At 40.2% G+C, this 15749-nt stretch overlaps 1 protein-coding gene across 1 annotated transcript in view; it reads left to right on the top strand.

The window, feature by feature from the left end:
* Window positions 1-15749, top strand: part of dnah6 (dynein axonemal heavy chain 6) — a 288021-nt gene that overhangs the window by 61134 nt on the left and 211138 nt on the right. The window contains exons 16-20 of the mRNA XM_033018232.1: window positions 1281-1532; window positions 3603-3731; window positions 8580-8693; window positions 9021-9164; window positions 12798-13010. Coding sequence (XP_032874123.1) covers window positions 1281-1532; window positions 3603-3731; window positions 8580-8693; window positions 9021-9164; window positions 12798-13010 — 852 coding nt within the window. The remainder of the gene's footprint in view (window positions 1-1280; window positions 1533-3602; window positions 3732-8579; window positions 8694-9020; window positions 9165-12797; window positions 13011-15749) is intronic.

Genomic DNA, 15749 nt, shown 5'->3' with positions numbered 1-15749 from the left:
TTGGCAATTTTTTTACTCAATTGATATTTGACAGATATGATTGCCATTTTTAACGTAGGTAGAACATTTGAAGTAGGGCAAACACAAATGCACAAAGAGAGTTTGAACCTAAGAAGATACTGCATTGACAAGTATGGAGAAATGGGGGATCAAGGATTGATGACCACTGATCCCAGAAAATAGTAATCAAGCAATTGTGATGATAAAAAATGTAATACATTTAAGATACTTGCTGTTATCGATTCAAACATAAAATGTAAATGCAGAGATGGTTGGCATGGACTCGGTGGACCGAAGGCCCACCGAGTCCATGCCAACCATCTCTGCATTTACATAATTACATGCCAACCATCTCTGCATTTACATAATTCTCTATTATGATCTTAGAATTATATGCACTTTTCGATCACTACATGATAGGAAAGATGTGAATATATTCTAAGAAGACTCATAAAGCCTTGTGAAGTTTAGTTCTAAGAAATGATTGGTCAGATTGAAACAGTTTGTTATGGCATGGAGAAGATGAGATATGTTGAGTGTATAAGTATGTGCTACACTTGAGAAAAGAAAGGCTGAGATTTGACCTAAAAGAGATTTTTTAAATGGTGAAAGGATTTGACAGAACATATAGAGAAAATATTTCCACGTAAAAAATAACATAATTAGAGGCCATCAAAATAGGATATCCTGGAAGAAAACCAATTCAGACGAGTGTTTGTGTCATAGAATAATGACAATGTGATGCATTTAAGAGGAGGCTGCACATGTATGTGAAGGAGAAGAGAGTAGGATGTTACACTGATTAACACGGGAGGACGCTCAAGAGAATATAAATGCTGGTGTGGACACATTGACCAATACAGGTCCATCACCGATTTTCTGGCAACTGATGGCCCGACACCTCCTTTAATCCAGGCAAAATTACGATAATGCATTTGAAATCTCCCCCCGGAAGTCGACCCCTCCCCCACAATTTATATTTATAGAAAGTCAATTAACATACTAACCTGTATGTGTTTGGAGTGTGGGAGGAAACCGAAGATCTCCAGGAAAACCTACGCGGTGACGAGGAGAACGTACAAACTCTGTCCAGACAGCACCCGTAGTCGGGATCGAACCCGGGTCTCTGGAGCTGAAAGCACTGTAAGGCAGCAACTCTACTGCTGCGCCACCGTGCCGCCCAAGGTAGCATGGGAATTGGCTGATGGAGTTAACAATCCATAACCTTATGATGAAATATGCTATGATAATTTACTTATACAGCTATTGATTTTTTATAGATTGAAGTATTGGAAGAAGAATCAAGTACTGTTGTCATGATGTATCAGCTCATTGAAAAGTACAAGATCTCCACACCTCCTGAAGATCTTGCTGTATTTGCAACTCTGAAACCTTCGATATCTGCAGTTCGCACTGTAATTGACAGAGCTGTAAATGAAAGAGAAAGCAACATAGGCAAATTATGTCGCTGCCTGGATAAAGATGTTGAAGTTCTGAATGAGGAAGTCAGAGCAGTATGGTTGCAAGAGCAGGTAGGTTAAGTGGTTACCTTTATCCTCAGTCCTGATTCAGAATTGCATATTTCTTTTAATCATGAGTTATATTATATCCATTTAAATTTTTCCTCTTTTTCACTACTTTGGAAAGTTTGAGAATTCAAAAAATTGTATCTTGCATAGTTGGTAATGAGATCCTAAAATTGACTTTTAAATTGCTAAATCTGTGTTGTAGATTTATCAATTTTAATTGCTTTTCAATTATTTCTTCTAAATGACGATTTTGTAAACTAAGAAAATGATTACCTGGGGTTTATCATTTTGTTCATAGACCAATTCTAAGTCCTAAGGTGTCCTTAAAGGTGAAGTGTGTGCTAATTTTCTGATGTTGTGCTATTACCTAGGGCAAAATAATATATGAATCTAATAGAAACATATAAAATTATAAAAGGACTGGACAAGCTTGATGCAGAAAAAATGTTCCCAATGTTGGGCAAGTCCAGAACCAGGGGCCACAGTATTAGAATAAAGGGGAAGCCATTTAAGACTGAGGTGAGAAAAAACGTATTCACCCAGAGAGTTGTGAATTTGTGGAATTCCCTGCCACAGAGGGCAGTAGAGGCCAAGTCACTGGATGGATTTAAAAGAGAGTTAGATAGAGCTCTAGGGGCTAGTGGAATCAAGGGATATGGGGAGAGGCAGGCACGGGTTATTGATTGGGGACGATCAGCCAAGATCACAATGAATGGCAGTGCTGGCTTGAAGGGCCGAATGGCCTCCTCCTGCACCTATTTTCTATGTTTCTATGTTTCTACTCTGCCTCATCATTATTTGATATCTGGCAATGTGACATTAAATCTGCAGAAATGCCCGCTAAACTTCATTTGCACCCATGATTGTTGAAATTTTTAACTAGCCATGTGAGCTAATCAACACACCAACAGGGCCGCCTCATTGACACAATGCTGTGGACCAATGGGAAACCTTGTTCTTTCTCTATCTTGATCATCATGAATACCAATCTATTTTATACTGCTTCCAGATGCCCCTTCAACAGTGGATTCTATGGTCAAGGCTGAACTAAAATATGTCAAATTGTAGCTGAATATATATCATGTTTTAAAAAAATCTGCAACCACAGTCACAAGAATTGACCCTCTGCATTATAATTCCCTCCACCCATGATCATCATCCGGCCTACCAAGGTTTTTGTTAGCTTCAGACTGTAATCTCACCAAATACTGCCAGATGTTAATGATCTCACATTCCAGTTTACATGGCTTGAAGCAGTCCCGTATTTCTGCCCACACATTCCAAGGTTGCTTTTTTTTTTACCCAACTGCATATAACTGGAAAATGAATCAGGCAGTTCTGCATTTCTGTGCATTCAGCAGCTCAATTTTGACGAAGAATCTTTCAGGTAGGAAAGTTGTGGTTTAATTGCAAGTTCCATGATGCCCTCTGTGTTCCTTATTGGTTGTCCTTGCATCTGACATGGATGAAGCTTGGGAGGTGTGGAGTGGTCTCCACTTTGGGATGTTGATAAGTGACACATGGACAGCACAGGCCACACTCATGTCGAAGCAGGCCTTCACATGCCATGCAAAAAACAGTCTCAGAGTTACATAAAAGGATTTTTCCAACTAGGCATCTTTGGTTCCTAGGCAGTAAACCTTCTGAGTTCCCTGTCTTCTATTCTGCCATACAAGCACTTTAATATATCCTGAGACTATGCAAAGAATACATAAATACAAAATACTTTTCATTTGTTCTCACCTGCATCATCCAATAATGCATTGCTTGCCCTGGCCTATTCTGCAGGTTCTCACTTAAATTTTGATTACAAACCTCTTTATCCAGTGATTGTTAAAACTTGCCGGCAACTGAATTGTCGCTGAGGCCAGGAATATCATGACTCACTTCTAAATTTGGGGATATCATTGGGATTTGCCTAAGGAAGGCAAATGAAATAAAAAGAAACAAAGCAAGAATGCATTAGATCCTTACACTATAATTTGTCATATTTAGTGATTGTAGCTCCTTGTTCTAATTTTACATGATACTTGTAATTCCATTGATCTATTTTCTTTGCCATATATGTTATAGGATCCTCAGATTCTGGATATCAATTCTGACAGAGAAAAGGTGCAAGGCATTCTGGATAACCTGCAGAATGTCATGGATGAATTACAGAAACGTGCATTTGAATATAAATCCTACCAGAAGAACTTCAAGGTGACTGGTTTTAACTATTTCATGACTTCATGGTAAACATGAAGTCATTAAGTCATTTATGGATTAAAAATAATAGTTCTGAGGAACACTTTATCCGTAGGAACTGAATATAATGCAAATTCATGGAATGTTTGATTTAGTGAATGGGAAAATGCTAGTCCATCAAATTATGGAGTCACAAGAGGAAGGCATTTGAAAAATCATTAGAAAACTGCAGGTAGATATTATGATATATTTTTTTAGAGAAATAGAGAGAAATCATTCATATTGAAAGGAACAATTTACAAGTGTTTGAAGCAGAAATTCTTGGTATAAAATCTAAGGAAGAGATGAATGTGTTTATGCAGTGTATGCATTGAATGGAGGGTAGAATGGAGGGTTTATTTCCCATTGGTGCTGCATTTTAGTCAGCACAAAAATAATGGCCTAGGCCCTCAACATAAACAAGTCTAGAGATCTTTTAGATCCATATTACATTTATGAAAAGCATCTTGACTCGAGGAAACTGCACGCATTTATATTGTTTTAAAGGCCAAATCAGGCTACCAATATTCAATAATTATCCAATTCTAACATTTATATTTCATGTTTTATCAAGCTACATGTTTCAGTTTAAAAATGTAGGTCTTAAATTCATTTAGTACTCAGTAATCACTGTTACATTGGAGGGTGCAACTGAGTTGTGTTCAATGCTAGGATCAGGAATTTGGTTTTACTTCAATAGTTGTATATTTGTCTCAAAGCCAAGAAATAACAGGCTCTTGAGTGTTGCCAACAGAAAGATCACCAGATGTTAGTAGCTTTCTCTATGAAAAAGTGAATAGTATTTTTCATGGAATGTCAACGTTACAATACGATGTGATACAATAGGATTTTATTTATCCCAGGAGGGAAATTGATCTGCCAACTGTCATAATACACAAAATCCATGAAACATGAAATTAAAGTGATGAGTGGAAAGGATTGGGGATGTGCAAAGATTGGGGAAGGGGTGTGGGGGAGGGAAGTCAGTCAACCCCACGACAGCAGGGGGAGGAGTTGTACAGTTTGATAGCCACAGGGAAGAAGGTGGGCTTGATAGCCACAGGGAAGCATCTTGGTGGAACCAGTGTGTTGCTGAAGGTACTCCTCAGGTTGTCCAGTGTGTCATGGAGGGGTTGAGCTGTATTGTCCAAGATGCTCCGCAGTTTGAGCAGCATCCTCCCCTCCAAGACAACCTCCCATGTATCCAACTTCGCCCCCAGGATGGAGCCAGCTTGCCTGATGAGTTTGTTAATCCTATTGGCTTCCGCTGTCTTCGCCCTGCTGCCCCAGCACACGACAGGGAAGAAGATGACACTGGCTACCACTGATTGGTAGAACATCTGCAGCATCTTGCTGCAGATTTTGAAGGAGCAGAGCCTTCTCAAAAAGGACAGCCGGCTCTGTCCCTTCTTGGACAGGGCCTCAGCGTCCTGGACCAGACCAGTTTACTGTCCAGGAACGCTCCAAGATATTTGTAGTCCCTGGTAAACGGCGCATGCACACCATTGATGGAGACAGTGGACAGGGGTGTTGCTCTCCTCCTAAAGTCCACCACAAACTCCTTAGTCTTGTCAGTGTTGAGCTGCAGGTGATTCAGCCCACACCACTCAACAAAGTTGTTGACTATACCTCTGCATTCAGCTTCCCTCCCCTTTCTGATGCAGCCCACAATTGCAGAGTCATCTGAAAACTTCTGCAGGTGGCAGGAGGCAAGATGCAGATGGTGAACTGTAAGGGAGAGAGGACTGCCCCCTGTGGGCCCCGTGTTGCTCACAACCATGTCCGAGACACAGTTCTGTAGCAATTGAAAAAATTAGCCTTTACTAAATTGTGTTCTGCAAAAAACAATTATTTGTGCATAATTTTAGTAAGCAGTAGTCTTCACTAAGCTTACATATCCACTAATGCAGAATGAATAATGATTTAAGAACATGAATAGTGGTATCAAAAACTGGTCATAGGTTTAGGATGAGAGGGAAGAGGTTTAAAGGTGATTTGAAGAGTGTGTTTTTTCTCGCAAAGAGTCATTGGCATTTGGAATGAGTTGCCAGAGAAGTGGTCAGCAGAAACAGTCACAATTTTTACGAGACATCTTAATGGGTACTTGAATGAGATGGGGATAGAGGTATATAAAATGAATACAAGGAAGTGGGATTAGTATAAATAGGCATGATGGTTGGGATAAATATGGTGGGCCAAAGGCCTAGTTTCTTCCCTGTACAATTCTATGACACTAATGGGCAGTATGGAATGGTGGGTCATGGGGCCTACTTATGTGCGGTGTGACTCTCTGGCTCTGTGACTCATATTTAAATGCTCCCAATTGTCAGTTGTAGAAATGCCAGCAAATAACTGTGCAATGTCTACTCTTGCAAAGTCTGTCTTATGATCCTGAAATCAACCTCCCCAATCCAATACCTTCATTTCTTCAGATAGACACAAAATGCCAAAGTAACCCAGCAGAACAGGCAGCATTTCTAGAGAGAAGAAATGGGTAACGTTCCAGTTCAAGACCCTCCTTCGGACTGGTCACCCATTCCTTCTCTCCAGAGATGCTGCCTGTCCCGTTGGATTATTCCAGCATTTTGTATATATCTTCAGTGTAAACCAGCATCTGCAGTTCCTCCTATACCTTAATTTTTATAGTTGGGCGATAAAGCTCTCCTTTAAAATTCCACTCATCTGAGGCTTTCCAATTAAAATGGTCCCAATTAATATTAGGGAAGTTAACATTCTGTACTACTACTTAATCCACATAAGGACACAAAGTACTGGAGTAACTCATCAGATCAGAGAGCATCTCTGAAGAACATGGATAGGTAACGCCTCGGGATTAGACACTCAGTAATCCAATTATAACTACTATAAACCAATTAAAACTATTATAATACAATTGCTCTTGCATTTCTCTAATAATTTGTTTACGTCTAATCTTCTCTCTCATGTAGACTGTCAGGAGATTTATAGAACACGCATAAGGTGGTCACTCACATTTTCTTCCTAAATTATACCCATGGGGTTATCTTTGAAAAATATATCCTCGTTCATTACTGATGTAATTGAATCCTTAATTAACATTGCAATGTCACAACCCCTTTTACCCCATCAGAGTATGTTGAATATCTCGAGTAAGGGCATCTAGTTGTATCGCCTCCAGCTCCTGTGCGCTACTGCACAAGGCAGTGTTTAAAGTGTCGCAAGCTACCTTCAACTGTTTCTTTGTGATAGAAACATTATCAAATTTCCTTGTGCCAAACAACATTCTATTCATCTGCCAAATTAAACTCCTTGCTTCAAAATAAATACTGTTTTGTCTTGCATTGCTTTCATAGATCTTAACATTGCCCATATTTACTTTTCCTGCTGGACTGAGTTAGTTTACATGCAACATTTCACTACACCTCCCCTTCAACTGTACATTCACTCTGTGTTTATTCCGCTGCCAAATCTGTTTAAACCCTCCACAACAGCATCAGGGTTTAAACAAATTTGGCAGTAAATGGGGCACAGTGAAAATGCAAGGATATTAGTTCCACTTTTGTTCAGTTGCAGCCCATCTGGTTTGTGGAGCTTCTTACTTTCCTCAAAAGCATTTCCATGGATCCAGAAATATAAAGTTATCTATGCTACACCATCTTTTAGGCACACATTAATCTGACTGATCTTCCTATTCCTATACTCACTAGGATTTACACTTTAAGTATTTCAAAGATTATAACCTGAAAGGTCCTACTCTTTAATTTATGACCAAACCCTCTAAATGCATGTGCAGGATCTCGTTCCTATTTTTACCTCTGTCATTGGTACCATTGTGCACCATGACCTCTTTTAAAATGCCCTAAAGCAGTTCTGTGACTTCCTGGACCCTGGCATTAGGGAGGCAATATACCATCCAGGAATCTTGTTTGCAGTCACAAAAATGAGGTCTGTTCCACTTAGAAGAGCTCTTTTAATCTTTTTCCACCTCTCGTGTGTAGCAGAGCCATCTGCGGTGCCAAGAGCTTGGCTGTTGTTGCTTTTCTATGAGAGGTCAATCCACATTCTCTCCTGCAGCATCCAATGCAGTTACTTTGTTTGAGAGGGGACACAGGAGACTCCTGCACCATCTGCCTTTGCCTGTTGCTCCATCTGGTGATCACCCATGTAGACAATATTCGTGGGACAATCAACTCATTAAAATTGCTAGCCATGATGTCCTCAGCATTGCAAATCTATAGTGAATCAATTCTCAATCCAGATGTGTATTGTTGTCAAATGGTAGCTACTGCTGGAAAGTACTCATTTCTATGGACACGGTTGCCAGGAAATCTGGAAGTATCCTTGATTTGCCATAAACCCCTTCCGCCCTGCTGATGGATTACCTTGCCATGGATTACCTTTGCACTAAGGGGATTTCAATAAAATTGATTTTTTAATTCTGTATATTGAAATACATGACAAATGTTTCTTAGCATATTGTTTAAGAAAGTCAATTGCAGCAATACTGTTATGTATGTTTTGTTTCATTGTTACTGTTAATTGCAATTATTTTCTGAGATACTAACTTGTGGATGGTACATTTATTTTTGACTCATCCCAGACGCACAATGTTTGTCATAGTCTTTGTGTGAGTTATGGCATCTTATAGCATGGAAACAGGCCATTCAGCCCACCATGTACATATGACCAATGAGCACCCATTCATCCCATCTTCCAGCACTTCTAGATAATTTGAATATTCAACTAGATATCTCTTAGATACTGTTAGCAACCCTGCTTCTAACAACATGAATCCTGTGGCTTATTTTTTTTTCTAATATGTGCAATCATATTTTATATACATAGGTAGAAATAACCAAATTTGACTTTCTGGAGGAAGTCCATGCTAATATGAAACTAAAAAATCTTCTTTGGAATTCTTTAAATGACTGGGATCGTCACACAGATGAATGGCTGCAGGTAGGTTTTCTCAGTTAAGGTAGCTACTTCAGGATAAAAAGTAAATAGTAAATATATTGTGCAGATCAGGCATCATCTGTAACATTTTGGCATTATTTGAAAAGATTAATGAATTGTAAATTTTCAAATATATATACGGCAAAGGGAAAAGCTGGATAATTTTGAAAAGATGAATGCCAAATGCACTAATGTTTATGGATGTACATGATTAAGAAAATAACACATTTTTGGAAAAATATATATATCTTAGTTCCTTCAAATTATTTGGATATCCCAACAAATAGAGCAATGCTTAAGTTATTATTTTGTGTCCTTTCTTTCCCACAGCTTAGATTTGAAACCATCGATGCAGAGGAATTGAGTGGTGAAGTAACCAAGTATAGCAAAATTGTGAATCAACTCGAAAAAGGTCTTCAAGTAAATAGCGTGGTGGCAAAACTTAAAGATAATGTGGACCAGATGAGACAAAAGGTACTGGGATAGAGGATCTGCTTGCAATATGCACATTTAAATTATACTGTGGTAGGGACTTGCAACCAATTTGGGTTGTGAATGCAGGGAACAATATTCTAGCATTTACAACCTACAACATGAAATTATTATGAATACCATGATAAAACAAAGTGAAATTGTGCTAAAGACACAAATTTTCTGCACAAGTTTGTGCATAACAATTGGTCCTTGTTGGAAACCACACTTGCACTTTTTTTGTAAACCAGCACATGCAGTTCATTGTTTCTAGACTTTATTTATTTATTTGTTTTTTAAAATGCTGAATTTAAGAAAATCATAAATTATTTAATTTCACCTTCCTCTTCTACAGTTGATTTGTTTTTATGCTGGAGCAATGGAGCACAAAGTTGGAATGTTAGAAAGTGTGAGGGCAAGAACTTTTAGACAAGAGAATCAACACAGGAAGAAATGTAGACATAAGGTTGAATAATAGCTGTCAAATTAAGTCCATTGCAAATCACCAGAAGACAAGTGCAGTTAAAATATAATGATTATACAGGTGCCCAAATACTATAAACTAGTCTGAAGTAATTGTATAATTTCACATTTATAATCTGATCAATAATCACTGTGAATAGTATATAGTTACTGACTTTAAAAAAAAACGTATTTATCTCTCCCGATCCTCTGTCCACAACTGGATTTCACGATATCCTTGAAGACTTTGATAGTTAGAGTTCTTAAACAATCTAGTTATGAGGACAGTAATAATGCAAAAATCAAGGCCATGTCTGTACAATTGCATGTATGTCCCAAAGAAATGAAGTGTAAGATAAGCAACATAAGCTTCACTATAGAAATTTGGGAGATAGCAGAAATCTTAAAATTCACTTTTAACAACCAAAGGGTAGGCACATAGCTTATGTTTATTCTACATTAAGATAAGAGAGATAGAACAAGTGCAGAGAAAGTAGTAAAGGGCCTGTCCCACTTGGACGTCATTTGCGCGTCACGCAGGTGGCGCGCGAGGATTTTGAGAATCCCAAAATCTTGGGGCGCCGCGCGCTACTGCGCGTCACTGCCTACGCCACCACATCTCACCACGTGCCATGTGCGCATCATGACGCGTAAATTATGTTGCGTAAATGACGCGCAAATAACTCCCAAGTGGGACAGGGGTTTTAGAGGTTAGAACGTTGAAGTCATGAAAATGTGAAACAATCATACCTATTTAGCCCTCGCGACTGGAAAAGCTGGCTATGAACCCAGATCTGCACTTACTCTTTCCAGATGTGGAAATCGTAAATTACTCACTGGCCTATGATAGCAAAGCTGGGGTCAGATCTGTATTGTTTGTAAACTCTTCAATTGATTTTAATAGTTTTAAGCAAGTTTAATATTTTAGAGACAATTTAAAATATGTTAAAATTAAAGTAAATAAAATTCCAATTAAAACCCTGTCTCACGGTGCGAGTCGACCCACGAGTGACCCCGAGTTTAAAACAAATTAAACTCTTGGTAATCACGTATGATTAATGTAGCGGGAACGTCGGAACTCGTGGATGCAACTTAGCGACTCGTGGCGCTAACGGCAGGTACCCGTGAAACTTGTTAACTCTTGAAAATTTTCAAACATGTTTAAAGTTTTCCACGAGTCAAATTTACTGTTGGTTAAAAATTGAAACATTTAAATTTGTTGTAAGAACTTGGTGGCCTGTGAGTTTACCTTAGTGACTCATGAGTCTACCGTGTTAACTCATGGGCACTCTGAACTCGGCAGCTGGACAGAGAACAGTGACCTGGGAAATTAGTTCCGTTATCCCTCTGATGTTGATTTTTATCTGTATGTTTATGTTGTTTTTTGCCTTTGAGCATATTTTAGTTTCTTTTGGATACTCCCACTTTTTCTAATAGCTTAAAGTGTTTAAAAGCTTTTTACTAATCCGTTTGATCCTCACTGTTTGTTTACTTCATTGCACAATAAAAGAGCGTTCTTTGTTATCAAGATCAGATTGATGTCTGGAAGTTCATTTTAATATCAATACAAAGTCTCATGACTTGAATGTAATATTCCTTTCATCATACAACACAAAATTGAGGCAGTGGCACAATAAATTCACATCTTGATTCTCACAATCATTTGTGAGAGTTAAGGACTCAGGTGCCTCATATGCTGTGCTTTTTAAATGTTAAAAATTGTCCCCTCTCAGTAGATCAGAAAATAAGACAAACAGCACGGTGAATATGAAACAAAGTCTTTATTCATCTTGTTCAATATAAAAAACGCTTTTTTGCACATATTGAGAAAAGGAGCACCACAGCAAACACCACAGTGGTCTGAAAAAGGGCTTCTTAAACATGCAAATCAACAAATGAAGCACAACTAGGTATTTCCAGTATATACTCTCATTCAGTTGAGAAATGGAGCACAAGCCGAAATTCAGGCAATAAAAGAGACAATGCAAAGCACTCAATGGCAAGTTTAATGATCTACCATCAGGTAAACAGATGCATGATAACCACTTTAATAAAAAAAGACAGATGCAATTGTGGCTGATATATTTTTCCCTCTAAACCCCGTTCTTCTGCCTTCTCAGCAGGACAGACAGCAAACGTGGAGCAGGTGTTAACTTTCCCTGCAGCTAATTCTCCCTAATCCAGGCATCTCCTTTCTTAAACCTTCACATCCTTCCTGTATTGTGGCTACCAGAACTCCACGCAATACCCAAAATGGGGCCTAACCACAATCCGTACAGACAGCACCCATAGCGGGATCGAACTCGGGTCTCGGGTCTCGGGCGCTGCAAGCGCTGTAAAGCAGCAACTCTACTGTCACACCATCATGCCGCCAAAGGATCAAACATAGAATATGTTATTTATCGTCTTGGGATAAATGACTTGGGAAAAATTATAGTGCATGTGATGATTTTTCAACGTTGTTGGCTCAAGAGTAACTCGGGAGAGGAACTTGGTAACTCGGGAGACGAACTTGGAACATCGCAGAAATGACAAGTAAACGGCAAACTTGTCATACCCGTGGGAACTCGGTTGTACTCTTGATCATAAACTTGGAATCTCGTACACAACCACGAGTCTTTCACTCGGGGTCACTCGTGGGTCAACTCGCACCGTGAGACAGGGCCATAACCACGCAAAGCACTTACGTGTAATTTAAAACATTAAATGAAAACAAAACAGGCAAATGTAATTTGTCTTCCTTTTTCATCCTATGTTCTCATTGAAATCAATGTAGTTCAGAATAAAGCATACTGATAGATATGGAATCCACAAGGAGACCAGAGCAAAACATAGTTTAAGAGGGCTTCCTTATCATTCTGTGGAATCACCTCTCAGATCTTACACTGGGTGAATGTTGCACTGGTCTGAGACCTTCCAATAAGATATCAGAACAATTCGGCCCACAGGAGTGAAATTTAAAGCATTTACGCATTTAGAAAATTACAATAATAATAATGTAAATGAAGATAGGATGAATTGTCATGTTGATGGGGTTATAATGAATGTTTTTGGATGATTTTTAAATCGGAAGTAAAATCAACAGTATAAATAGGCTGGTTGGGCCTGACTCTACTTTTACTGTTTACATAATTTTGCCAAAAAAACTTAAATCATTTTTCTTTCATATTCCAGCTTCCTGTAATCACTGATCTAAGGAACCCCTTCCTGAAGCACAGACACTGGGAATTAATGGAACACGTTGTTGGCGCTAAATTAGTTGAAGTTCTTGAACCTGTAACTCTGGCAGATCTAATGGAACTTAATGTTTTTGAACATGCTGAAGAAATACAGAATGTCTCAGGCCAGGCCTCTGGTGAAGCTGCTTTGGAAACAATTTTGAAAAAGGTGAGAAATGTGTCTACTGAAGTAGAATGTACTACTGAAGTAGAATGTAAGGGCCTATCCCACTTTGGTGATTTTTTAAGGCGACCACAGGCGACTAGGCTGTCGCCACATGGTCGCCGGGGTGTCGCCTGTATGGTCGTGAGTAGTTTCCTCAGTCGCCCAAAGAATCGTAGCGTTTTTCTGGTTGCTGCTGGATTTTGAAGTGTTCAAAACTTTTCAGCGACAGTTAGCGACAGTTGGCTTGACACCAATGATCGTAGCTTAACTTCTCCTGACGTAGGTGCTGTCGTAGGTTGTCGCCAGGATGAAGTAGGTTGTCACGAGGTGACATAGGTTGTCGCCGGTGCTGACTTCGGTGAATTCCATTGGTGACTACCTACGTCAACCGGCGACAGATACCGGCGACTGAATTGTCTTAAGTTGTCTTCCATTGTCGCCGACAGGGTCGTACCTTGTCATAGCTTGTTGCGGGTGGACGTAGGTTGTCGTAGGTGTGGTCATAGGTGGACGTCCTAATGGGTCGCCGGTTGCCATTAGCTTGCCGTAGCTTGACGTCTACTAGGTGGTAGGTTGTTGGATACATTGTCGTAAACATTGTCATAGGTGGGTCCAGTCGCCAGTTCTTCGGTGGGCGGCGCGACTTTCGTCAGCAGCGGCCTCTGCAGTCCGTCTGCGTTTTTATTATTTTATGTCTATGTTTTTATGTAGTTTTTGTTATTTTTTGTTGGGGTATGTGTGTGGGGGGGGGGGGGGGGGGGGGTGGGGGGGGTGGGGGGGGGGGGAGGGGGTAACTTTTAAATCTCTCCCTGCACGGGAGACCCGACCTTTTCTTTGTCGGGTCTCCGTTGTCGTTGGGGCTGCAACGAGGAGCGGCCTCCAACAGGAAGACCGGGAGCTGTGGTGCCGACTACTCACCTCACCGTCGCGGAGCTGGCCGAGTCCAGAGCGGGTGGAGCTGTGGTGGACGCTGCTGCAGCCCGACCTCCGGAGATTCGGTGGCTGCAACTGCGGGTCTGGCGGACGGCGGCACCGGGAGCCCGCGGGTCCCTGGAGGGAGACCGCTTTTCGGGGCTTCCGCAACGGCGACTTCTCCCGCCCGAGTTGCGGGGTTGAAGAGCTCCTGGAGCGGGGCCTTACACCATCGCCCCGCGCGGCTTGGAATGGCCGCGGGACTGCGAGCGCACGCCGGGGGCTCTAACACCAAGACCCGGTGGCGACCTTGCATCACCCGGCGTGGCTTTAATGGCCGCGGGACAATCGCCATCGCCCGCCGGTGGCTTTGACTTTGACTCTGACATCGGGGGGGAGAGTGCAGTGGAGAGAAAAGTTTTTTTGGCCTTCCATCACAGCAATGTGATGGATGTTTATGTAAATTATGTTGTGTCTTGGGTCTATTTGTTTGTAATGTATGGCTGCAGAAACGGCATTTCGTTTGGACCTCAAGGGGTCCAAATGACAATAAATTGAATTGTTTTGTATTGTATTGTATTGTATTGTATTCGGCGACCTGCTATGACTATGACAGTTGCCGGCAATCGCCTTAAAAATTACCTATGTGGGACAGGCCTGTAAGGATGTATGAAAACAGAAGCAGGAATCGACTACATGTCTCCTCAAGCTTGTCCTGCCATTTGATTATGAATTGCTCCACAGTTTAGTAAACTGTAGAAGTAGCTGGATGAATCCAGCACCTCATGTGTAATCTAATATTGTTGTTTTTGTCCTCAGAATAGTCATAGGTATTATTGTTAGTAAATGCTAGCCTCCTTGTTTTTGCCAGAGATTGCTGATTTTGTTTTGCATCAAAACTCTTTCAGGCATCATTCCAAATGAATGGGCAATCAGATTAAATATAGTATGATAAAATATATCACTGTAGTTTAGTTAGATGGGTATATAATGCAGACACAAGAAACTCCATGTGCTGGTTAATATCCATGTTTGCAGATTGTACTGAGCTGGAATACTTGACAAAGTGTGAAGAAGAAAGATAATATGTTGAGAATGATAGGATCAAACTGGCAAAACAGAAGATTGTGACTGGCCTTGTGAGGCTGACCTTCCCTTAAAGCCTGATAAAAATCTCAAAATCAATTGAGGAAGTTTTTATTATGAAAAAGAGAGAATGGGCGAGACCTTCTTCAGGTGTGAATTTACCCAATAGTTTTATCATGATATTTTAAACATCTTGAAGACTTTCCCCAGTGAGGAAAGTCTTCAAGATATTTAAAATGGTAAGAGAAAACACTTTTATGCTCCTGTATCTTATAATTTGACATTGCAAACCCTGGTACAACTCCAGTGAGCCCGTCTTGCACTTCTTTCATGGGCAATATGTCCTTCCTGAAATGTGATGCGCTAAACGGAATACTGTAAGAAACTGTGGCAGTACATTTTCCATTGGCCAAGCTTCGGACCTCTTGTGCCAAATACTTGTGCTGTTGACATTCCCTTAACTGCCTTCACAGTGCCCTAATCAGAATGGAGCTAAGCAGAATAAATTGAAATTACTGTAGGGTGTCATTCCTGGACTGCAATTTTTATATTGGCTTCATGAATATCTTGCACTGCCTGTTCATTCTTTTCCTACCCGCCATGTGTTGAAGTCAAACAGCATTTGTAGAGTTCTATCTAGTGTGCCTGCAATGATTATGACAAAAGCAATAGGAAAGAAATTCTGCTCGCATTGTATTTTGATTATTTTAGACAGAGGAGCCATTTCAATAAGGATGGGAGAGA

Source organism: Amblyraja radiata, chromosome 3 (genome assembly GCF_010909765.2).
Source record: "Amblyraja radiata isolate CabotCenter1 chromosome 3, sAmbRad1.1.pri, whole genome shotgun sequence".
Lineage (NCBI taxonomy): Eukaryota > Metazoa > Chordata > Chondrichthyes > Rajiformes > Rajidae > Amblyraja > Amblyraja radiata.
Note: the sequence above shows the minus strand (reverse complement) of the source record. Positions and strands in the feature narration are given on the sequence as shown.